Here is a 25,386-nt window from a genome sequence, read left to right on the forward strand (position 1 = left end):
GTATGTCAGTTTGTGCATCTGCCATTGAATGCAATCAAATTAGAATATATTTACTTGTTTGACTATAAATATTAGGCTAAACCAGTAAATGCTATTTGACCATTTTAACACATATTCATGCGAGTATCTTTAGGTTTTGAAATAATAACAACTATTTGTTATTTGTTGATTCCTCAGTTGGACAAATTGATTGCAAGCAGTTACTAGAAAATTAAGCCAATGTGAAAGAGCCCAAAACTGCTGTTTTTTAAAAGGCCACCTGCCTCCAAAGGCAAGTTAATCCCCATTGACCCTCATGTTATGATGTTCCATTTTAACTTAAAAACTTGTCTGGTACAAACATGCCTTTGAGCTTTTTAGTTAATATCTTTATTCAAGTGTAGGGGGGAGAATATTTCTGTAACTCACCTGATTCCATTTTATATCTAAAAGTTATACAGGGTTGGCTGCTTTGAGTTATAGATGAGAGTCATGGTTGTTACATGATGGACCTGCATAAAGTTCTTTCCAGATCATCTCCTCTGGCTGGTATAGTCAAAGATGGTTCTAGTAAGGCGAAACAGCAAAAAAAATGATACACCAGTTTTTTCAGATAGAATGGCGATATATGGTTTATATTGGTATTTTGTATAAATATTTATTATTGATAGAACGCTAGTTACGTAGTGTTTTATAGTACTATAAAACATTAATTAACTAAGTAGATCAGTTTCAAAGTTAAGTTTCAAAGTCGGCAACAATGAAGAGAAGCTGTGAGCGGTCTGCAGCTCATCTTGTTGCTGACGAACAGAGCGAGGGCGGGGCTGCACCATGAGTGACGAGTAATACACACACCTGCAATAAACTGGTGCTGTCTATTCCAGGGAAAACAGACTGTGCTACATTGTGTTGGTATAACTATATCGTCTCAATATTTCTATCATTTTAAAAAAGTACTATTATTAATTAAAAGTCAGTACACTGCCCTGCCTTAGGTGGGATCTAAATCGCAGCTTTAAACATCACAAACATCACGTCACATTCACTTTTTAGATACAGTCTAATGGCTTACCAGCATTGTCTTTGTTAGATGTCATTCACTGTGGCTTATTGTTAAAAAAGACAGAGCGAGAAGTTAATACTGCTCTTTCGGTATTGTTCCATGCCAAAGATGCAACGCACTGTAACCAAATATATGAACGTACATCGTAACACATTTTGTGTCTGCTCTGTTTTCTATTCATACTGTATGTATTCCAAATACAGTGTACCACTATTTCATATAGTCGATGAATTAAGAATGTTTACATCCGATGTGATATTTATGTTGAGGTGCCAGTTCTGTGCTCATACACAACATACACTAACATTTATTTCGACTATCACTGTAAGGTTAGGTCACAGATGGTTCCTCTTATACAAGGAGAGTACCTACTCTGCGAAAGGAGCTAAAAAAAGACCCTGTAATCATGTAGAACAGAAGGACTCAGTAAGATGACATAACTGAATGAGCTCCACCCAAAGCTCAGACACCAAAAAAGAATGTTGAAAACAAGAGCAGTGGTCAAGGGGAGAGGAAGAGACTTGTTAACAAGGTACTGCCTCCTGCCAGGTTTGTCCAGTTAGCAACTGTAGTCCTTATCCTTAAAGCCTTTCCCTTTTAAAATTGATAGTGTTTAGAAAGGTTTCCAATAAAGCATCAATCTCCTGCCCAAAAATGGTATGTTTTATTGAATGGCAGAAGTGACTGATTAAGCTCTCAGCTGACATACTTAAAGGCGGGGTAGGGGATCTTTTTCTGGAACATTTTTTTACATATTGATTGAAATACTCTTCACACCCCCATTGCAACCAATTAATTAAAAGTTTTGACACAAATATGAAAAGTTTTAGTGGCCTCTAGAACGTACAATCTAGGAAAAACAGTATCCAATCATTGTGAACGGACCGTTCACAATGATTGGATACTGATGCCGTCTATCAAACTGCAATCTGCTCCTCCCTTCCCCTCCTTACCCCTGTTCGCGTACCCTGCTCCGTGAACGAATTACACGTCCAGAAGCTTGGCAGGAAGCTAAACTAGAGCCAGCTTGGCTAGCACCTAGCATTATTAAACGTATAGTTAGCATAAACTAAATACTAAATACGGCAACGATCGATGCTTGCTGTCAGAACAGCGCTCGTGCACCTTCGTGCGCGTGCGCGTTCATGTACTCTAGAGGCGTGCCTTCGGGGGGAAAGTGAAGAAAAGGGTTGGGACTTTTTACCTGTGTATTTTCAAAATGCAGCTTCGCTGGACTCAAAATCCAGGATCTCCTACCCTACCTTTAAAACACTTATCTCAACCATGATTGGCTGCAATAAGTCCTTAGAGCTGCAGTTGCTTTGTGTTGTCACTGCAGGGCAGCAATTATGCGATAAAACAAACACAATAAGTTAGAAAAATGCCTTAAAGTTCTGCAGACTTGGATGAATATAAGTCTCTTGTCATAATACACAAAGCTGAACGAACAGACTAGTGCATAACTGATATACATAACATCATCTGTTAAGAAGATGTTGTTTACTCTTAACCATTGTTGGGAGTAACGTCGTTTAAGTATAACGGCGTTACTAACAGCGTTATTTTTCCAGTAACGGAGTAATCTAACTAATTACTTTTCCCATCCTTACAACGCCGTTATCGTTACTGAGAATATAAAGTGGTGCGTTACTACAATTTGGTTGTAGGCTTTAGGCTACACATTAGCTGCCTGGAGGGAGCAGGGGTTGGGATGATGACACCGTTGCAAATGCGATGATGATTGGCTGGGTGGGCGAATGACCTGCTCACGCTGTCTCACTGCACGCGCTGACAAGTACCGACACACAAGACAGCGACAATGGCGACCAGCCAGGGAAGTTCAAAGGTAGCGTTCTCTAACTGGAAGTACCGGCACTACTTCTCACTCGTGGAGATAAAAGGCAAGAATGTGTATGTAACATGAACGCTATGCCCAGGGAAAAAAACTTTATCCACGTCTGCCTCAAGTAACTCAAATCTAATGAAGCACCTTACATCAACCCATGTGAATATGAAGCACTTGTTGCTTCTGCAGCTGCTAACCCAACCCCAAGCCCAAATGCAGCTAGCTAACCCAACCCCAAGCCCAAATGCAGCTAGCTAACCCAACCCCAAGCCCAAAGGCAGCTAGCTAACCCAACCCCAGGCCCAAATGCAGCTAGCTAACCCAACCCCAAGCCCAAATGCAGCTAGCTAACCCAACCCCAAGCCCAAAGGCAGCTAGCTAACCCAACCCCAAGCCCAAATGCAGCTAGCTAACCCAACCCCAAGCCCAAAGGCAGCTAGCTAACCCAACCCCAGGCCCAAATGCAGCTAGCTAACCCAACCCCAAGCCCAAATGCAGCTAGCTAACCCAACCCCAAGCCCAAAGGCAGCTAGCTAACCCAACCCCAGGCCCAAATGCAGCTAGCTAACCCAACCCCAAGCCCAAATGCAGCTAGCGTGAGCCCCAGCGAAGGAGACGGAGCCACTCGAAAACAAACAACACTTGATTTTTCGGGTCAGAAACAGGTGACCACCATCACCATTTTATAATCAATATTTATGTTTTTATTTCTATGCATCATATGGCAGGCTGCAATCTATTGAGTTCAAATAAATACCGAATGTTCTAAATTACTGTATATAGTGTTTTTATTCTTCAATCAGTCAATATAAACATATTTGATGTTAAAGATGTTATAGAACGTAACAGCGTTATAGAACATAAAAAATAACGCCACAGTTACTTTGCTGAGTAACTAATTACTTTTACAATGTGGTAACTGAGTTACTAACTCAATTACTTTTTGGGAGCTGTAACTAATTACTTTTTAAAAGTAACTTGACCAACACTGCTCTTTACCATTAAACACACCTGATGTTTCATTGGAGAAAGAAGCCAGCTGAATGTGAAAGCTCAGGACATCACTGTTGATTTTTCTGAAAACTAAATTAATGTATGCTTGCAAATCAGAAACACTACCAGAGGGAGTGTTTGTTTCTCTGGAAAAGTTTTCTAAAAATTGCTAGTATACGACACAGGTGCATCTCGCTAATTTTGATTATGATCAAAATAATCTGCCAGGAGCTCAAATTAGCATAGAGTGGCATATAAGCAGAGTTGTTGAGTCTGTCAACTACCAACTACACAGACGTAACGTGTTTCATGTTAAAACATAGGCTATATAAGCATAAACACGATTATCTCCTAAGTTAAAATATTTCAGATGCTCTTTTTGTCCCTTTATTGGGTTTACTTTGATAAATGATGGATTTAATACGTTCTGACAACATCTTCTGGAATTCTTAATAAACTTATACAAATGGACAATTGACCCTTTTCATCAACCGCACACTCTTTCAATTCAATTCAGTTAATTCATATTGCAGTAAATCACAACAAATGTCATCTCAAGGCACTTAAATGATACAGTCCAATTCAAGCCAATTAGAGTTCAATTCATTGTAATCATAGTCTAATCAAATCCAATGAATTAAATTCAAAATGAGTCCAATTCATTCATATAGAGCCAATTCAAAAACAATTTCCTAGCTAAGGAAACTAACAGATTGCACCGAAACTTGTCTTCAGTCCAATCTCCCGTCCTGAGCGTGCCTGAGGCGACTGTGGAGAGAAACGACTCCTTTGAACAGGAAGAAACCTCTGGCAGAACCAGAACCAGGAAGGGTGGCTATCCGCCTCGACCAGCTGGGGTTTGAGAAGACAGAAAAGAGGGGACAACAAACACTGTAACACCATTCAAAGGATACCTGTTGGAACAGGGAAACACGAGTTAATGACAAGTTAATGAGGAAATAAAAGGGAGTAAAAAGAGAGCAAAGTGAGGGAAGGTGTGACATAAGAGGTCCCCCAGCAGTCTAGGCCTATAGCAGCTTAACTATGGGATGCATCACAAAATGGGATTCATTCAAGCAAAGTTTTAAGCCTGATCTTAAAGTTAGAGAGGGTGTCTGCTGCCTGGACATTTACTGGCAGCTGGTTCCACAAGAGAGGGGCCTGATAACTGAAGGCTCTGCCTCCCATTCTACTTTTAGAAACTCCCCAGATAGCAAACGGACTCCGGAACGGATCCGTTCCGGATTTAGGGTAGACTCAGGAACAGATCCGCAAAACGGACCCGGATCGGAGTTCACTTGCACACCGGAACAGATCCGGAACTGATCCAGATCACATTTCGATACGGAAAGGGCGACATGGAGACATTCATTGGGGTGTAACATTGTTATGTACATTCGCATGCTGAATATAAAGAATATAAGAACACTGCACTTTTGTGATGGAGGTAATTAATAATGATTGAGGTAATACTTGTGAATGATAAGACTCAAATTTGTTAATAGACAACGTGAAATATTACACATTATAGCTTTAACGATATAATAATGTTTTATGATTGTGCAGTTAAATTAGAAAACATATTACATAGATACAATTGTAATTCTGTAAGTTGATTTACTGATCATCAAGTATAATTTCATTTGGTAATAACAAAAAAAGGACTAATGAATTATTGAGTTTTTGCTGTACTTGTATTGTTGCTGTACACAGTGTATGAGGATTAGACCTACAGTATGTAATATAGCTTAAACAGCTGTAAATAATGAAACATTAGGGTTGTTATTGGGCTTCTACAGTAACTAATATTGCACTTAGAAGTTGGAGGACTCCTGAGAATATGTATTTAATAGCAGTGATTCAATTGAAACCCAGACAAGCCATGATGTCCTGGAGTTTTAAAGAGGCTAGTTTGGACAACAATGTCTGCTAAACCTCTAGTTTAGCTAGTATTTTTACTCTGAACTTTCCTTACCAGGTAATCACTAGTGTCTCTAGACACACCTTTGAATGGTCTAGAGTCTAGACAATTTCAAAATAATCACATGTCTGATGTCTGTGCAAGACAGAGAGGAGAACAGTCACTGAATGCACAACTGTGCACCAAGGTCAAAACAAGAGTTTAACTTACATAACAGGTACTCTCCCCCTGATATCGGTTTTCAACATACAAAGTAATCTGATAAATCCTTCAGATACAGCTGGTAGGCCCTCACTTTACCTAACTTAATTAAACTTAATCATAATTGCAATGCAAGCACGCACACATAAATGGGTGGAGCCACAGTATAACTTGGCTTGGCTTAACTTTTCCCACGTAAAAAAATTGCTCTAATTAATTGTTTTAGGATGCTGTTTTATCTTTGAGGTTTTAGAATATTATTTGTTGCTCATAGCAATAGAAAAGCTTTTATTTTCTTAACTCTTTCGGTGCCATTGACGTCTATAGACGTCAATTTAAAAAAAAACGTTCACTGCCAAAGACGTCTATAGACGTCAATTGCGTTTTTTAACGGAGCGGGCTGGGGGACAATCTAGCGGAGTTCGTCACTAAATCTTAGGCTTGTAAACACTAAACAGAGAATATACTGGCAAAATTACCCGCTAGGTGGCAGCAGTGCCACTATGCACAAAAAAAAAGAGCTCGTTTTCTCCATTTTTTGGGTCAAACAGCTGTTTTTGGTGAAACCAACCTATGTTCTACTGTCTATTACTAAAAGACTGAAAATGGTACAAACAAACTTTTTTTTCCTGATCAAAGAAGAGAGTCTACTCTTTCTTTTGGTAATTTCGGTGTGTACATAGTCATAAGACACACTTTTCTGTGGGTCTTGGAAAATCAGTCAAAATACTGAAAAACACTTGGCAGTATGGGTGTCTCTGAACTGAAAATGGCTGGCAGCCAATGAGTTAACATGTTATTGTATTAATTTCAATGAATTGTTGAATTGTTCACACTGTTAAGAAGCAGGGTCCAAAATCAGCTGTAAGCTGTTTGGAAACCCGCTGCTGTCATGTCGACATAATGACACTTTAGTTTGCTCAGTGAGGTCACTTAACATCAAATATACACAAAGGCAGAACTCTACACAGTATTTCATACCTTTTGTCCATGTGTTCATGGCAAACAACAACACACTTTTTAAAGATAGTCCTGATACAAAACTCCACCTGCTTAAACGGCCTGACTTATCTCTTCTCTATGATGCACAGTGTCTTTTCAAAAATCATTACTCAGATTATTATTTTGCCCTTTTCTACAAGACAGCATGTGTTCAAACATTAAAGGGGAACTGCGGTATTTTCAACATTAAGCCTCATTTATGAGTCGTCTGCAATGTTTTAGAACCCCCCTCACCGCTTTTTTGATGTTTACTGCTGTCTCCGGTATTTGCCTAATTTTGATTCTTCTCAACCTGCTTCAGAATGGCAAGCATGGTGCATGTCCAAAAAGGTCCGTAAAAGCACCATAAACGTCCGTTTTCAAAATCATCAACTCACCGGAGTGGTTACTGGTGTGCACTGGTAATCCATATCAAATTTCGTTGCGAAAAGTTGCTTCTGTCGTGTTTTATTTGGCAGCTCGTTCATGCTCGCACTATTTTCTTAGCGGTGGCGGAGTAATATCAACGAACATCCAGTACAAAATGTCAAATAAAACACGACAGAAGCAACTTTTCGCAACGAAATTTGATATGGATTACCAGTGCACACCAGTAACCACTCCGATGAGTTGATTATTTTGAAAACGGACGTTTATGGTGCTTTTACGGACCTTTTTGGACATGTGCATGACTTGCCATTCTGAAGCAGGTTGAGAAGAATCAAAATTAGGCAAATACCGGAGACAGCAGTAAACATCAAAAAAGCGGTGAGGGGGGTTCTAAAACATTGCAGACGACTCATAAATTAGGCTTAATGTTGAAAATACCGCAGTTATCCTTTAAGTATTTTTTTTGTCCGTCACATCTTGTGAATATGGATAGGTGTGGTCTTCCTTCACAAAGGTTAACCAGGAATACCAATTATGGGAGGCTTTTCTGGCTGTACAGTTTGCGGGGGGGGCACAGATTGGAATGTGTTGCTGTAATTCATCGAGACAACTAGAATCTTGGCTTGGAGACAGATTTGCTGAATTTCATTAGAAGAAAATAATTCCACAAACTTAAAGGGATAGTTCGCCTCTTTTGACATGAAGCTGTATGACATCCCATATTAGCAATATCATTTATTCAATTTGACTTACCCCCTGCGAGCCTGTGAGCCGAGTTCCAGCCTCGTTTTGGCGTTGATGAAGGTAGTCCGGCTAGTTGGCTGGGGCTTAAAAAATGACAGAAAAAGTCAGACCTCGCAATAGCTTGGCGCTATTTTTCTCTCCCTTCATATCAATGCGTGCAGCCACCTGCCGATAGCCGCACCTGTTACGGTGTTTACTGCTCGGAAGCATGGGACTGCTTGGTCTGCACTTCGGTCTGCATGGTCTACACAGCACGCAGTGATACGAAGGTAGAGAGAAAATAGCACCAAGCGATTGTGAGGTCTGACTTTTCCTGGAGAACGATTTTGTGATGCAAATGTATTACTCTTTTGAACGCATATTGTTTTGAGAAGCAAGACGCTTTATTTTTTAAGCCCCAGCCAACTAGCCGGACTACCTTTGTCAACGCCAAAACGAGGCTGGAACTCTGCTCACAGGACGCAGCAGGTTGTAAGTCAAATTGAATAAATGATATTGCTAATATGGGATGTCATACACCTTCATGTCAAACGAGGCTAACTATCCCTTTAAGTGGATAAATGAAAGAAGATGAATGGATGGATGTCAAAACGTGGTGTGGCGTGGTGGTGATGAAGAGAGGACCCGGATGCAGATATATGAATAAAAACTGGATTTATTCCACAGAGCTGTAAAAAAAGGCGCGGCTGAGCTGGAATTAAAAAAACCTAACAAAACAAAACCTAACAAAAAAAAACCTGACATGAATTATGACTCTGACTATGACCATGAACTACAAACAATGACAAATCTGATAACCAACTCGACTTTAACATGAATGACGGTGAGGATCTGACAAAGGACGTGAACAAACCTGGAGACTAAATACAGATCAGTGAGTGAAGGCAGCTGAGGGAAGAAACACGGGTGAAGTGAGTGAAGCTGATGGCAGGGCAGAAGAGACTGAGGAAAAATGGCATAACTAAAGATTAGACTGAAACCTCCAAACATGACCGACATGACAGAGCCCCCCCCCTCGAGGGATGGATCCCAGACATACCTAAGCCAAAGTTCAATCCAAAACATGGGTGGGAGGAGGGGGCTCGAAAGGAGGGACTAATCAAAACAAAAACAACAAGAGTCCCAAAACGAGGAGGCTGAAGACGGTCTGGCGGGTGGCCAAACGTCCAGCGACATGGGAGCCGGAGTCGACCTGGCGGACGGCCAGCGAAAAGGAGGCGAGCCCGGCTGGGCCCCCTCAGGAACACGAAGAGGAGGAGTCGAACCCCGCTGGGCCCCCTCCGGAGCAGGGACTGGAAGAGGCAAGCTCGGCTGGGCCCCCTCTGGAACAGGGACTGGAAGAGGTGAGCTCAGCTGGGCCCCCTCTGGAACAGGGACTGGAATGGCTGGAGGCTGTGGCGCTGGATAGAGTAGCTCTGGAAACTGTGGCTTTGGAAATTTGAGCTTTGGAAACTGTGGCTCTGTAGACTGTGGCTCTGGAAACTGTGGCTCTGGAAACTGTGGCTCTGTAGACTGTGGCTCTGGAAACTGTGGCTCTGTAGGCTGTGGCTCTGGAAACTGTGGCTCTGGAAACTGTGGCTCTGTAGGCTGTGGCTCTGGAAACTGTGGCTCTGGAAACTGTGGCTCTGGAAACTGTGGCTCTGGAAACTGTGGCTCTGTAGGCTGTGGCTCTGGAAACTGTGGCTCTGGAAACTGTGGCTCTGTAGACTGTGGCTCTGGAAACTGTGGCTCTGTAGACTGTGGCTCTGGAAACTGTGGCTCTGGAAACTGTGGCTCTGGAAACTGTGGCTCTGTAGACTGTGGCTCTGGAAACTGTGGCTCTGGAAACTGTGGCTCTGGAAACTGTGGCTCTGGAAACTGTGGCTCTGTAGACTGTGGCTCTGGAAACTGTGGCTCTGGAAACTGTGGCTCTGGAAACTGTGGCTCTGTAGGCTGTGGCTCTGGAAACTGTGGCTCTGGAGACTGTGATGCTGGAGTGGCAGGGTACACGAAAAATGCAAAAAAACATAAGACTCCAAACATGACAGCCATGACAATGGATAGGATATTTAGCATCTCCTCTTTATTATTTATGTGACTGGAAAGTTTGAATTTGATGGAAAAATATTTGTAACAACTCCTATTGGTTAGATGTTAGATGTTAGCTAGTCGCGACTAAAGCCTGATTTTTTTACACCTGCCCCTATACAATCAGATATTTTATTGGGGGTCTTACTTACTTCCTGTAGTCTGAAGTACAATCAGACATCCAGACTTTTACATGTTTTCAAGTTTTGCTTTGGTAAATTTCCATACATACAAATGGGGTATATAAAAATATATATCTCTGGCCAGATGTTAATCTTCATGGTCCACAGATTTGTTCAAAGGTTGCAAAGATCCCAGTGGAGACCAACAGCCTTTAATTAAAGATGATATTCAGTTGTTGTACTCCCAATCCCATAGCAGCGAGTAGCAGCGGCAGCCATTCTGAATATTTTGCCTTTCAAAGATTGTGCCTATGGTATCTAGATGGAACACTGACATAGATGGGCAGAGTATCAGCAATCTTAAAAAAACTGGATCTAAAATTGTGGATCAATTTAAAATTATGTTCCGCTATGTAAAAGTGCAAAAACTTTGAATCTTCCATCATATACAGTACATTATACCATCAAAAGACTCAAAGACTCTGGAGACATCTCTTTTCGCAAGCGACATGGCTGAAAATCAATTATGGATGCCTGTGATCTTTTGGCCCTCAGGCAGCACTGCATGAAAAGCAGACATGATTCTTTCAGGGAAATCACTGCATGGGCTCAAGAAACTTCAAGAAATCATTTTCTTTGAACACAGTTCACCATGACATCCACAAATGCAGGTTAAAGCTCTATCATGTAGAGAAGAAGCCATATGTGAACATGATCTAGAAACATGTTCTCTGGGCCAAAGCTCGTTTAAAAATGGCAAAGTAGAATATAACAGTGGTCAGTAGTGCCTCCTTATGCCTTGTGTACACCAAGAGCGACCTACGCTACCTGAGCACCAGAAATCATTATTTCTCTATGGAGGGTGAGCGAACTGAGCGACCAGAGCGGATTCCAGCGATTAAACTCAAGCTAATATTATGGTAATGAGCTATGACGCGGTTCGGCGAAAACCAATGACAATCCACAGATTGTAGGGGTCCGACAATCCGCGGGGTTCGCGGAAACAGACGTGTAAACTTTGGTTCCTAGTTCCTACGTATTTATTTGATTAATTTTAATGTAGAACATGCACGTGTATGTTGTTTAATGTTACTGATGTGAATTTGCTATAGATCTAAAAAATCTGAGTACAGCCTGGCATGCTTGCTGAAAATGATATAGCATGTGTATGTACGATGAGTAAAGAACAGCGTTTGGTTAATGCTGATGGTGTTTTTTACGTGTTAAGTACCTCCACCAGGTGGTAGTAATACTTCATATTATACTCTTGCTTTTCCGAGACAAACTATCCGGTCTTGACACAATGCTCGTCTTCCGAAGTGAAGAGCCAGTTGTTAAAGTCTTTTGTTTGAAGCAAGATGGTGTTCCTCTCAAAAGAGCGGGGGTGCTTCACAGCCGCGGGGCGGGGCCTTTAAAAATTGAACATTCTAAATGTGACGTCACGAGCGAACAAAGCTACCAAAGCTAATTCTCAAGCGAAGCTTCTCCAGCTACCTCCGCTACCAGGCAGCGTAAGTCGCCCTTGGTGTACACGCAGCATAACAGACATGTTGATTGCTTTTGTTTTGTGAAGTTAGCCCAAGCTACCACCTATTGTGGTCAGAATGTATAAATTCATTGAGAAAAACTCAGATATACTCTTTGTTGGTGCCACACAAATGCACATCTACATGTAATAGCATTTTACTGCCTCTTGGGATCAATCTAATATATATGTTAAACAATACAAGCTTTGAACAGCTCTTAGTTGTAGTAGTGCTGTTGTTGTTCCTTTAGCTTTGCTCAGCTGTAGAAGAGGTCAAAGTGGACAAAGATCTGTTTTGTGGTGGGATGAAACTAAGTGTTAAGATCATGAGGATTGTCTAGTGTAACTGTTGCCATGTTTTTCATATGTGCTTCTTTGCTATTTAAAGTTTTAACCACTTTGTCTGCTTTTTGGTGAAATCAGATGTTGTCGGTCCATCCCGGTTTGAACCGGCTCAAGCTAACTTTTGATCAATCAGCATTTGATAAACATGTAGTATCATATCCAGAGCCTATGTGTTATTTGCTTTTTGGAGGACATCTGTCTGTTTATGTTGAAAAAATGGCTGCATGTGAGGGCTGAGAGCGACACAGACGGATACCTCTGTGATGGTATAAAACAGATCCAGTGTTTCCCACAGAATTTTTGGAAACTATGGGGGGGGTAGATTCACGCGGCGTAAATTTGTGCGACTGCAGATTTGATTTTATTTGATTGATTTGCACACATTCATTCAAATATAACAAAAAAAAAATACACAATAAAACACAACAAATTAAAAAAAAAGGAATGTGTGCTGGAGATGTCAGAAACCCTTGTGGGTTTATAAGGAAACCTCATCTTGTCATTAAAACCCAATGATGACAATTGTAATAGAAAATATTTACAGGTTAAAACTAAATTTCATGAAAAATATGAATGGATCATATACAGTGAGTACTTATGCCTTTTTGAGAAACTTGAAAAGGTTGTCCTTAATAATAAAGGGTGTAGGAAGTACACAATGAGTTCAGGAACACATCAGAAGTGGTTTGGTGTTGATATCTTTAAAAACAAGAGAGCTATTACAAAATAAAAATCTAAAATGGAATTAACTATGCACACTGAGTAAATGTTCTACCTAAAATGATTTTTCTGGAAACTAAAAGGCTGTAAAAGCTTTATAGTGAGTTCACAAACCCATCCGAAGTGGTTTGGTGTTCATTGGTTGAATATCCAGTGAGAACAAAAAAAGGCGTTGCACTTTTGCGACGGTCCCTAAGCGCTCCGGCTGCCGTAGTTCACTTAGACGTATATTCGGCGCGGTTACTCTGATCTTTCGCCAGACTTGCTTACTTTGGTGAGTTGATAAAGCCTGTGGTGTGTTAGTCTTAGTTTTCTGTAAATATTAATACCATCCTGAGGCTAATTGGTGCGGTTTTCGTGACGCTATTACAATTACAAAGCCGGAAAATAGGCGAATGTCGAATATAAAACCAACTTCACCCCGCTCCGCCTAGTCGGGACGGTTGAAACACCTTATTTTAAACAGAAACTATTGAGCTTGCTATTTTTTTAAGCAAAATACCGGACAACATACTAGTGTACTCGTCATTGCTCAAATTTCACATTATTTCTCATAATATAAATAAGTAAAAAAATATGTTTGTCAACGAAATCACGATGATTACAGCTGACCTTTATGCACGGGCACCCACTGATCTATAACGTGTGTGTCAATCGCCCCGACAGCGACTAATAACACATAAACCTTTTTTTTTGCCACTAAACTTCAAAACTCTGACATTGCACACTTTAGGACATGTTTAATTACTAATTCACCTGTTGTATAGTCATATTGGTTGGTTTTCGAGGAAATCGCTGTGTTTCAAACGATTGGGATTCGGAAACTATGGCGGCCAAAAGGAAACTATGGCGGGCCGCCATAGTTTCCTCAATGTATGGGAAACACTGAGATCCAAGGGTTCTCTGCAGAACATATTGGGTGTTAGTCAATCATAGTTGGAGTTTTTCAATCGGTGGGCATTCTTTCCAATAACGACACTGCACTGGAGCTGGTTCTTTCAGGAAAAGATTGTGAGGAAGGATAAACTTTTCTATTAAGGATCGATTTTTTGCAAAACTACGTAGAGATTAAAGTTGTCGCTTATTGTGGTGGATAAGGCAGATTTGTACAAATTAGAATTAGTTGTACTGTCACAAATTTGCAAGATGAAACACAGATTTCAGCTGCAAACCTGTTTTGCAGGATAGGGACAGAACATGTTAGCATCTCAAGTAAGCTAGCTGTGATATACCAGCAGCACTGTGTCTCCTCTACTCTCTGTATTCACATATACTCTATCTAAACATTGTTGTATTCTCAGTAAAGCTGCTGCTGTTTTTCTGTTTCTGTTGTCTGATGGTTAAAAAACTCTAAAATTGAGGATGCATTGGAGGCACATATTCCCTTGCAAAGCTTCTGCTCTGCAGTAAAATCGAGATTTTTTTAAGCACAGCATCATCTGGCAAAACCAACAGTCACTATGTTGTAAGTTTGGCTAAATTGAACTGTACAATGACGATTAAGAGAGAAAAAGTGGCAGAAAGTCTGCTCCACTTCCCTCTCGCTGTTGTCTCATGGCGCTGAAGTTGAGCCAGAGCCTATCTGCTACATCTCAGTCACAAGGCGCACACACACAGATGCACACATAGCAGACAACCAGATCCTGTCCTCATGGGAGAAAATTGGCGACTCTCGTCTTCTATGTAAGCCAATAGATTTGTCGCTAGCCAATCTTTTGTAAAAAAAAAAAAGAGAGAACACAGAGGAAGTCTTAGCACGAGAAACAGTCACGTTAACAGCACGTGCAAATTTCAAGTCGAATTAGCCCTGCGATTGAAAAGCACTCACTGATATAAAAAGTCTTACTTTGATCGGGAAACACCCGCTTCTGTTATGCAGAGACCTCAACTTTTGTTTGACAGACTATGACCAGTCGCATACCAAATCAAGTAAATCAAAGAATTTAAACTCCAATTCATCAGCTGTTTGTAAAACACTCCTCTGCACATCTCAACACAACTTTGTGTAAAAGTTTAACGTTGGCTACTTTCATGCTAAAGTTCCTGCCTCGCCAAGAGAGGCTGAATGTGTTTATAGTAGTGGTGGTAAACTCGGTTAATTTTATTGACTCGGGTTACTCCTAGTCACTGAATAACATGATCCGGTTCACTTAAGTCACTTGAGTTAGTGTAGCAGCGGACAGCCAAAAGACTCTTGGATCCGGGCTAACGGAAACCTCAGACTCGTGATTCCTGATTCAGTACGAAGATTCGAATCATTAACCCGGGTGATTCAGGAACCGACCAGCTCTAGTTTATAGCACAGAGATGAACAGGCAGCACAGCAGATGAATCAACATCTGTCATTGGCTGGTGTGTTCTACCCCTCATGCTCAATGGTTATATCCCCAAAACATAAGATAAGAATATAAGAGGAAACAAGGAAAACGCAGGCAGATTCTCTGCAGAGAAACGCACCACCACACACTCATAGTGAGACATTAGTTATGGATGAGTCGCATCACCTTTTGTATGAGTCTTTAGGATTTAGACTAAAGTATGTCTTTAGTGTCTTTATGCTCAAATTTGAAAATGCACTCTAAAATGAATGTGTGTTACATGTGTAAATGCAGAAATTGGCTTCAGGAGCACATTTGAATGACTTCCTAGTTGCACGTAGTCTGTACTTAACTTTTGGGATTGCAGCTGCTTTAGTTGTAGATCTTGCAAATCTTATTTGAATCCAGCTTCCTTGCAAAGCATAAGAAAAAAAGAAAATCTTTTTTCAGAATATGATACCTACTGATCTAAATGTTCTCACACTCAACACACCAGTTTCTTGGTTCCGCAGCACTACAAGCTTGAAGCAGATCACATGAATGTTGGACTAAAAATATGAGAAACAGCAAGCACATAACCAGATATTTTCAATTTGTGTTTGTCTTAATGGACATTTTTTTATTTGATATATTTTATATTCTAGAGTAAACAACCTCTGACTGACTGAAGGCCTGCAAACAGTGAGAATTAAGACCAAATAGACAGGTTACATGCACACTGAACCATGTATTACTTATTTGCAGTAACACGGAGAAGTGCAAAAATGAATATGATGTGTTAAGTAAAAGTAAAAAAAGTAAAAGGTCTAAGTCAGTTTCAGAACTGCTCAAGGACAAAGCTGTACCACAGCTTATTATGTCATCAGAGATGGGGCATAGACTCAGCAAAAAGTTTAAAGATTCTTCTACTCCTAAAAAAATATTCTTAAACCAATGGAGCAACAAGTTAAGAAAAAGTCATTTGATCCCACGATGTGCATTTAGCCTCCATATCACAGCTTTATCTGTTGTCAGCACGAATGTCGCTGAAAGTTGAGACTGGCCTCAAAATGAAAGTTGGTAAAAAGAAGAAAGAAAAAGAAACGACCCCGTACTGAGCTTACAGATTTAATGAATGAACAGAAGTCATCTCATCTGAACACTTCTGCTCCTCTCTCTCATGTAACCATATATTTGTCCGTATATTTCATATTTTGCATGAATTTAAGGCACTTTCCTCTAAGCTGCCAAGTTAGGGATGTCATGAACAAGTGTTTCTATTAGACACACACACTTACACACTCATGTAGAGGCAGGCCATGTGGCAAAGCTGTGGAGTTCCCATGGGGGAGGCCTCCCAGTTCATTGAGTTGGAGAGCAGCGGCCTCAAACGGGAGGAATTTGTTTGTGCAAGACACCAGGACAGCTGAAAGGGAGGAGCAGGGCGTCACCGTTAGTCATGTCTAACCAGGCAAATTCATCAGTCATGTCATTCAAATACACTTTCTCATTTATTTTTATTTTTTGTCATCACAGCTGAAACGTTTTCAACTTCACCACCCAAAGAACTACATTTGTTTCTCATTGCTGTTAATGAATTAGCATTAGAATGACTTTTAAATGAATTCATGTCTTTAGAGCTTTTGGTTCCTCTGTGATATCTTGCATGATTCTGTTTTACTTTGCTAAAATGTATTTATTGCGTGGACATCGGGGGCAGTGCCTCTGGACTGGCAGATCGGGGTGGTGGTCCCCCTCTTTAAAAAGGGGGACCGGAGGGTGTGTTCCAACTATAGGGGGATCACACTCCTCAGCCTCCCTGGTAAGGTCTATTCGGGGGTACTGGAGAGGAGGATCCGCCGGATAGTCGAATCTCGGATTCAGGAGGTGCAGTGTGGTTTTCGTCCTGGCCGTGGAACAGTGGACCAGCTCTATACCCTCGGCAGGATCCTGGAGGGTGCATGGGAGTTCGCCCAACCGGTATACATGTGTTTTGTGGACTTGGAGAAGGCGTTCGACCGTGTCCCTCGGGGACTCTTGTGGGGGGGTGCTCCGGGAGTATGGAGTGCCGGACTCCTTGATATGGGCTGTTCGGTCTCTGTATGACCGGTGTCAGAGTTTGGTCCGCATTGCCGGCAGTAAGTCGGACATGTTTCCTGTGAGGGTTGGACTCCATCAGGGCTGCCCTTTGTCACCGATTCTGTTCATAATTTTTATGGACAGAATTTCTAGGCGCAGCCAGGGCGTTGAGGGGGTCCGGTTTGGCGACCTCAGAATCGGGTCTCTGCTTTTTGCGGACGATGTGGTTCTGTTGGCGTCGTCGGGCCGTGACCTTCAGCTCTCACTGGAGCGGTTCGCAGCCGAGTGTGAAGCGGCTGGGATGAGAATCAGCACCTCCAAATCTGAGACCATGGTCCTCGGCCGGAAAAGGGTGGAATGCTCTCTCCGGGTCGGGAATGAGATCCTTCCCCAAGTGGAGGAGTTCAAGTATCTCGGGGTCTTGTTCACAAGTGAGGGACGAATGGAGCGGGAGATTGACAGGCGGATCGGTGCGGCGTCTGCAGTGATGCGGGCTCTGCACCGGCCCGTCGTGGTGAAAAAGGAGCTGAGCCAGAAGGCGAAGCTCTCGATTTACCGGTCAATCTATGTTCCTACCCTCACCTGTGGTCACGAGCTGTGGGTAGTGACCGAAAGAACGAGATCGCGAATACAAGCGGCCGAAATGAGTTTCCTCCGCAGGGTGTCCGGGCTCTCCCTTAGAGATAGGGTGAGAAGCTCGGTCATCCGGGAGGGGCTCGGAGTAGAACCGCTGCTCCTCCGCATCGAGAGGAGTCAGATGAGGTGGCTCGGGCATCTGGTTAGGATGCCTCCTGGACGCCTCCCCGGTGAGGTGTTCCGGGCCCGTCCCATTGGGAGGAGGCCCCGGGGAAGACCCAGGACACGTTGGAGAGACTATGTCTCTCGGCTGGCCTGGGAACGCCTCAGGGTCCCCCCAGAAGAGCTGGAGGAAGGGGCCGGGGACAGGGACGTCTGGGTTTCTCTGCTTAGGCTGCTGCCCCCGCGACCCGATCCTCGGATAAGCGGCAGATAATGGATTGATGGATGGATGGGATGGATGGAAAATGTATTTATTGATTTATTTCAACTGGAAACTGTAGAAAAACTATGGTAAAGATGATCATGTTACAGGCAAACCGAGGCAGTACATACATATAACTCAAAATCATCGAAGCCCTTTTTCCCCCATCAGTGATTCCTCAGTTTGACATTTCTCTGCTGGAAGGCTTCAAGCACACCATTATTTGGTTTGACTCAACATTATGTGACTTCTGGACTCCAATTTTCAAATAAAAAACCTTTTTTATTATTTAATTTCTTTATGCATGAATCCTGCGTCCAATGCCACTATAAAATTGGAAACTATTGATAGGAGGCAAACTGTATTAATTCAAGCAACACCTCCTTTCACAGCAGCTGTGCTATAAGCCACTGAACAAATGGACTGCTTGTGAATGTACAGCGTGTAAAACTGATACAGGTTCTCTGCTATCCTGCACTGTCCCGTCCCTTTTACCTGCATTGTCCTGTCCATCGTCTCTGCGGTCTTTCAACACACACCATAAATCTAATTGATAGTGTTTCATCCCAGGTGGCACAATGCTGCAGTGGTTAGCAGCACAGTCATAGCAGAAGGTTGCGTGTTGAAACCTGCGAGTTGGATTGGGCCTTAGTGGAGTCTTCATGTTCTCCACGTGCCTGTGTGGTGTGACATGCATTTGAAGTGATGCCTCTGAGTTGGCCGTAGGTGTGTGTATGAGCTGGCCTGCTTGTCTCTTTGGGTTAGTCCTCTGATGGGTTGGTGATGTTCCCCGCCTGCTGCACGGATGACAGCTATCCTTCCTTGGGTGAAGTGGGTGTAGCTGATTTTTTTTTTTTTCACTTTTACAGATAATTCAGATAATATTTATATGAATTGATTATTTTTCGTGCTGAATCTTGATGACAATGATTTGTTATGTTTCACTTTTATTTCACATTAAGGTGAATGTCTTTGGGGTAGCCATGGTTTTTCTGACAGAACAAGCCATTTGAAGGCATCCTCGTTGCTCACTGTGGCTCGAGTTTCTCATTATTTTCAGACCAAAGCAGTTAACTGATGAATGTCGGAAAGAATATGAACCGGTGTGATATATGTAGAATTTTTTCCAAATAAGTATCAAATCAGCCGTTACTGTTTAAATGGCTTTTCTTCTGTCACCTCTGCAGAGCAGCTGCAGCCTGACTGCGACTGCGAGCCGCACATGTAAACTGAACTTTCTCAGATTGATTTCATATGTAATGCAGAATCTTTAAGAGGCGCCATTAATCTCTCTCCATGAAAGAGCTAAAAATCGGAAGTACTGATTTGAAATATACCTCACTTTAAAAAGCAGGAAATGTAAGCTTCCGTGCAGCTTTTCAGGCACCAGCCATCAAATCGACAATTTCAAATGTCGATAACTCTTGTTGCAAAAATTAAATTGTCTTTCATTTTTCATTCTTTTTAAACCTTGTTTTCAAATCATGTCTATTTTATCAATGTGATTCAGAGTGGCAAATGTCGTTCAAAATATAGCAACAGTATTCCCATTGCTGTTGACTGTTGATGGGTGAGCTGATTAATCAAGAAAATAAGATGAATTAACAATAAGAAAAAGAAATCATTAGCTGCAGGCCGGCCATCAGTGCAGTCATGACATGACGCTGACGTCACGTGACTCATTACGTGATTGTAACATCTCTTACAGCGCTTGCAGACACATTGGCCCTCATTTATCAAGCCATCGTAGAAAGCATCGTAGATATGAGCGGAGAACTCGTCGTACGCAGAAGCTCAAGTGAGATTTACAAAACATGCGTACCACACCAATCCCATCGTAAGACCGAGCGGCTGTTGATAAATCTGGCGGGTGAAATCCATCGTAATGATCCTAACCACGCCTTCTATAAAAGGGCCGCACCTCTAGATTTGCGACATGGATAGACAAAAGACGGCAAAGAAACGCTGTCAACGCTGTTGACAGCTGGGACGGCTGCCAACAGCGTTGGCGATGTAAATCGCAGACCGGACGAGTTATGTATTTTCCCCTACTGTGATGGTCAATAAAATGTGATAAACTCCAGATTAAATGAAATCTAAAATTGAACGATGTTTTACTTTTTCTCCAATAAGATCAGGAAGAAGTGGTCCGATATGAAATTGGCCACAAAAAAGGTCGCAGCTCTCGGACGCAGCATGTCACAAACAGGGGGGGGGGCTCTGATCCAGGTTTGGATTTGAGTGCCTTGGAGGAGAGGGTGGCTGGCCTGATCGGAGCTACGTCTTTTTTCCTTGAATAACAGAATGTGCAGGCTGGTGGGATCTCTGGGTACGGGGTCCTCTGGATGTACATCTGGAAATGGCACTCCATTTTTTTGGGCAATGTTTTGGAGAACCCCGCATGCAATAATAATATTGCATACCTTTTCGGGCATATATAGAAGGGTTCCCCCGCAGCCGAGAGACAGATCCACCTGCCCTTTAGGTGCCCTAACCTCTCCACAGTGCGCAGTGTTAAAGCCCCTCTCCTGTTCGGTGTGAGGGTGCGCGGTTGAATAATGAGCCATCACTCTTCCAATTACGGAGTTGTACTTGTTTAATTTATTTAATTTGCGTTTATGTTTATATTTATGTTGAAGTCAAATAAAACATGGGCCTTCTTTGAAGTGATAAGTCTGTAATTTTAACCAAGGGATTTGTTGCGACTCATAAGGCACGCACTAGTGACGCTGCTGTTTATGTATGCTATTGCAGTCACCGCAAGTCAAAATGGAAAAGTGCGTACACGGCCTCAGACCTGTCGTGGCGATTTCATCTTTCCTGCGCTCACGATGGATTTGATAAATGCCAACCTTTGCGCAGAAAAGAACGTACACACGACCTACGCACGTTTTTCGTCTTACGCAAGTTTGATAAATGAGGGCCCCTGACTGTCACACTATAGCGAATCAATAACAGCTGCTGTGATAGGAGGACATATACATTCACATGAACCGTGGCTCAAATTATGAACAGTGGATTCAATTTCTCGACAGTAAACAGTGCACTGTTGTCATTTCAGCTGTGTTGGAGTGGATGAAGATGATGCTCCAGATATTGACATTTATCACTGTCCAAACTGCGAGGAGACTCACGGCAAATCCACGTGTGAGTAGCTGCACTGACTCCTCTGTTGCTGCGAGTCGAAGCCATGTTGTTGACGGGTGTTTCTCTCTTCTTCAGTGAAAAAGAAAAAGAACTGGAGCAAACATGACACGGGGCAAACCACAGATATCAAAGCTGTGCAGAACGGGAGTCAAGTTTTCATCAAAGAGCTTCGCAGCAGAACGTTTCCAAGGTAAAGATCAACTTACCTTTAATTACAATCCACAAATCACTAACATCCTCTTTATTCATATACAGTATCATGACAAGTTGAAGAATTTAGCAAATTTTCAGTTTAATTTCGTGTTTGTACACTGTTTATTTTGTACACTTTTAGAGATTATTTAGCTGTTAGTTATTCCTATCTTTCGTCATTATGTACATTTTCAGTGAAAAGGGCACAGAACTGACATGAAATTACAACCCCGTTCTATATAACAGTTCAATTTCTTACCTTGTCATGCTCTACCTTTCAGTTTAAATATTAGAACATCATTCACAAACTAAGTGGAAATCTTTTCTAATGAAAATAAGAGTGGTTTTGACTAAAGATTTTTACATCGGTCATTTACATCTTGTAAATAGTGCTTAAAATATTCCAATATGTCCAAAATGTGAACACATAAGTTAGATGCACTATTAAAAAATCCTTTGAATATACTGTTTTAAAGTAGCCGGCAGACTAATTTGATCTGACTGGTTATATTTGAGAAGTAGATTATCAGGTGACCAGAACTTCTGCTGTGACCCATCATGTTAACCTGTGATAGCTGGAAAGGATGAAATCATTCAGCAGTGTCCATGTGGCATCTCCACAGATATAAAAAAAAATAGTATCATAAATGAATATATATAAATAGTCCAACATTTTATTTGATGTATATATTCTTTTTTTTCTCTAATTTAATCAAATGTTTAGATTATATTGTTTGTTGAGAAGCTCTTGTACATGTCCTGTACTTGCAAAGATAGTTTCTTTGTGTTCCTCCTCGACTTAACGATAAGACTTGCATATTTGAATGCTTCCATTGGGGGGCGCTGTCTGGTAACTTTTGAAGATCAGCTTTCATATAGTTTCACACAATGATCAGATGTCAGTTTGCGTCTTCACTTCATGACACCTCGCTCACAGCGTTTTCTCTCTGCCTCGCTGTCAGTGCTGATGACATAGTGGTGAAACTAAGTGGCAGTCAGCTGACCTTGGACTACCTGGAGGAGAACAGCTTCAATGAACCCATCCTTGTTCAGAAGAAAGACGGTCTGGGCATGTCCATGCCCGCCCCCACCTTCTACATTAGTGATGTGGAGAACTATGTTGGTAAGAAATTCAGGGACTGTACATCACTCCTGATAGTTCTAGTACAAACAACACCAGTACTACCATTACTCATTAACTGGAGCTACTTCCACATCTTCTTCTTTAATCTTCTATTTTCTTTTTCTTTTGAGAGCACTCATTTTAAATTCAATAGCAACAACTTGTGCAAAAAATTTTTTTTTTAAATGGATATGTTTACCTTTAATGCATCAACTCCTTGTTAATGACACTGTTTGCAAATTGAGTTCACTGATTAATGTGGAACATAAGTAAAAACATCAAACAATAAAATTAGAATAGCAGCTGTGATGGAGGTCAGGACTCTGCTCAGAAGTCTGCAAGACAGCTTAGTGAGGGAAATTACAAAACCTAATTTTTGGTTTTATCTTGACCACTTTAGTCGCCACGTCAGGTATAATTCATTGTAGGTCATGCATAAAGTTACTTCTGTTGTGCTGTACGAAGAAACGTGCAGAGCAGCTTCTTCTCTTTTGGGAGGCTCACACGGATCCTGCTGCTGTCTGAAAGCTGCACGTATGTCATAAACTCAGAGGAAAGAGTCCTGCAAACAGCTGGAAGCAACAAACACACCTTCAGCTCTGGTTTATGTCAAAACCCAGATTGCTTCAATTACTGGTGAGCCTCATTAACTTGACCCTTTGCAGAGTCTCACTTTACCACAGAAAAGTTGTTATATATTCCTTTAAGTTTGGGATAGATGGAAAATTGTAGAGCAAAGTTAAATAATTTCAACATACATGAAAGGTGTTTTGTGATTTTGGAAGTCTGTGTGCCAGTTGGTGACCTGGCATCGATTTTTCTTTTTCCTAGAAAAAAAAAAGAATAGCGTCTGGCTTTCAGTAGGGGGCACATGTGGTCTGTCTGTGCACTGAACTGCTGCTCAGTGATCAGATCAGTTGTTACACATCAACACCACAGTAAACTGCTGCAGGCATACTTTGCTGAGGAGTTTCTCAGCTTAAGAAAATGTTTGTCTTGTAGGTGTTTAGTTTTCCTTCAGCTTGTCTTACCCTGTCCTCTGTTCACGTCTCAGGTCCTGATGTTGGCGTGGATGTCGTGGACGTCACCAAACAGACAGACAGCAAGATGAAGCTCAAAGAGTTTGTGGATTACTACTACAGCACAAACAGGAAGAAAGTGTTAAACGTTATAAACCTGGAGTTCTCAGACACAAGGTACCAGCTCTGTCGGATAGTGAAGTTTGAAAAGGGACTTCTTTTTGTCTAAAGATCACTTGATGGTGCTGTGGAAAACTCTTGGTGTTTTTCTGCTTGTCTGGAACAGAATGGACAGTATAGTGGAGAGTCCACAGATTGTGCGGCGGTTGTCCTGGGTGGAAAACTACTGGCCTGATGACGCTCTACTGGGAAAGCCTAAAGTCACCAAATACTGTCTCATCTGTGTTAAAGACAGCTACACTGACTTCCACATCGAGTGCGGTGGAGCCTCCGTCTGGTACCATGTCCTGAAGGTCAGTCCCACTTCGGTTTTGGGCTGTAAGTTGCGTAAGTTACTAGGGGTGGGACGATATGCTTTGGTCACGATTCGATTGTGCCGATGCGATTTTTATCGCGATTCTTGATAATTACGATTCTACAAGTATTGTGATTCGATATAATAAGTAATTGCAATTTTCTTCCTCCTTAAAAAACAAACAAGTTGAATCATACACTTCTAGAATGGATGTCGTTCCCATAAACAATGCACATCAGTCACTCCAGCAGCTGACATTTATTTCAACTGAGACAAAAAGAGTTTTTTTTAAAGTTTACAGTTTACAAAATGAATTCAAATGTCCAGACAGCACATATGTGGGCTAGTTTTAACATAACTTAATGTAATGAGTTGATGAAGTTTTTCTGGACACGGATATGACGTGATATAATCGATTCAGAGGAAAAAAATCTATTCTTAAAATCATCCCATAAAAAAATTGCGATATGTACATGAATCGATTTTTTTCGCCCACCCCTATAAGTTACTCACCATCATCGTCCTCTTCTATGATGAGAAATCAGTGTCGTCTGTGCTAACTGATGCTCCCCCTCTCATGTGGCCATAACAATGATGCTGAAAATGTCATGGCCTTTGCAGGGAGAAAAGATTTTCTTCCTGATCAAGCCCACCTCGGCCAACTTGTCTCTCTACGAGCGCTGGAGGTCGTCGTCCAATCACAGTGAGATGTTCTTTGCCGACCAGGTGGACAAGTGTTACAAATGCACCCTGAAGCAAGGCCAGACCCTTTTCATCCCATCAGGTCAGAACTGCGTTGGCCATGAAACAGAAATGAAATCACAGCTTCTTTACAAGCAGGGGCGAGGCTAGGGTATTTTTAGTGGTGCCAAGGCACCACCGTGAGATAGCTCGGCACCCCCTGGCTCAGCACATTTTTAAAATATTATATTATGCAAAAACACTTTTTTTTGCTCAAAAATGCATTATTTTAGTGATAATTTTATTTATTTTCTAGTATTTGTTTTTGTTTTAACTCTTTACTCCCAAAATAAATGTTGAGTTATCTTCAATATTTGTCTCAGGCTCTCTGTTATCCCTGTTGAGCCACAGTCTTTTGAAATGAAGAGGTCAAAATTGAATGTTGTAGGGGAAAGCACTACTCAAAGCAAAACTAA

At 41.7% G+C, this 25,386-nt stretch overlaps 1 protein-coding gene across 2 annotated transcripts in view; it reads left to right on the top strand.

Moving 5' to 3' along the window:
* The window catches only part of phf2 (PHD finger protein 2), a 51,375-nt gene that overhangs the window by 4,630 nt on the left and 21,359 nt on the right, over nt 1–25,386 (top strand). For both annotated transcript variants that reach the window (XM_075461861.1, XM_075461860.1), the window contains exons 2-7: nt 21,335–21,420; nt 21,496–21,610; nt 22,575–22,735; nt 23,790–23,931; nt 24,041–24,227; nt 24,851–25,013. In XM_075461861.1, coding sequence (XP_075317976.1) covers nt 21,335–21,420; nt 21,496–21,610; nt 22,575–22,735; nt 23,790–23,931; nt 24,041–24,227; nt 24,851–25,013 — 854 coding nt within the window. The remainder of the gene's footprint in view (nt 1–21,334; nt 21,421–21,495; nt 21,611–22,574; nt 22,736–23,789; nt 23,932–24,040; nt 24,228–24,850; nt 25,014–25,386) is intronic.

This window comes from Odontesthes bonariensis, chromosome 3 (genome assembly GCF_027942865.1).
Source record: "Odontesthes bonariensis isolate fOdoBon6 chromosome 3, fOdoBon6.hap1, whole genome shotgun sequence".
Lineage (NCBI taxonomy): Eukaryota > Metazoa > Chordata > Actinopteri > Atheriniformes > Atherinopsidae > Odontesthes > Odontesthes bonariensis.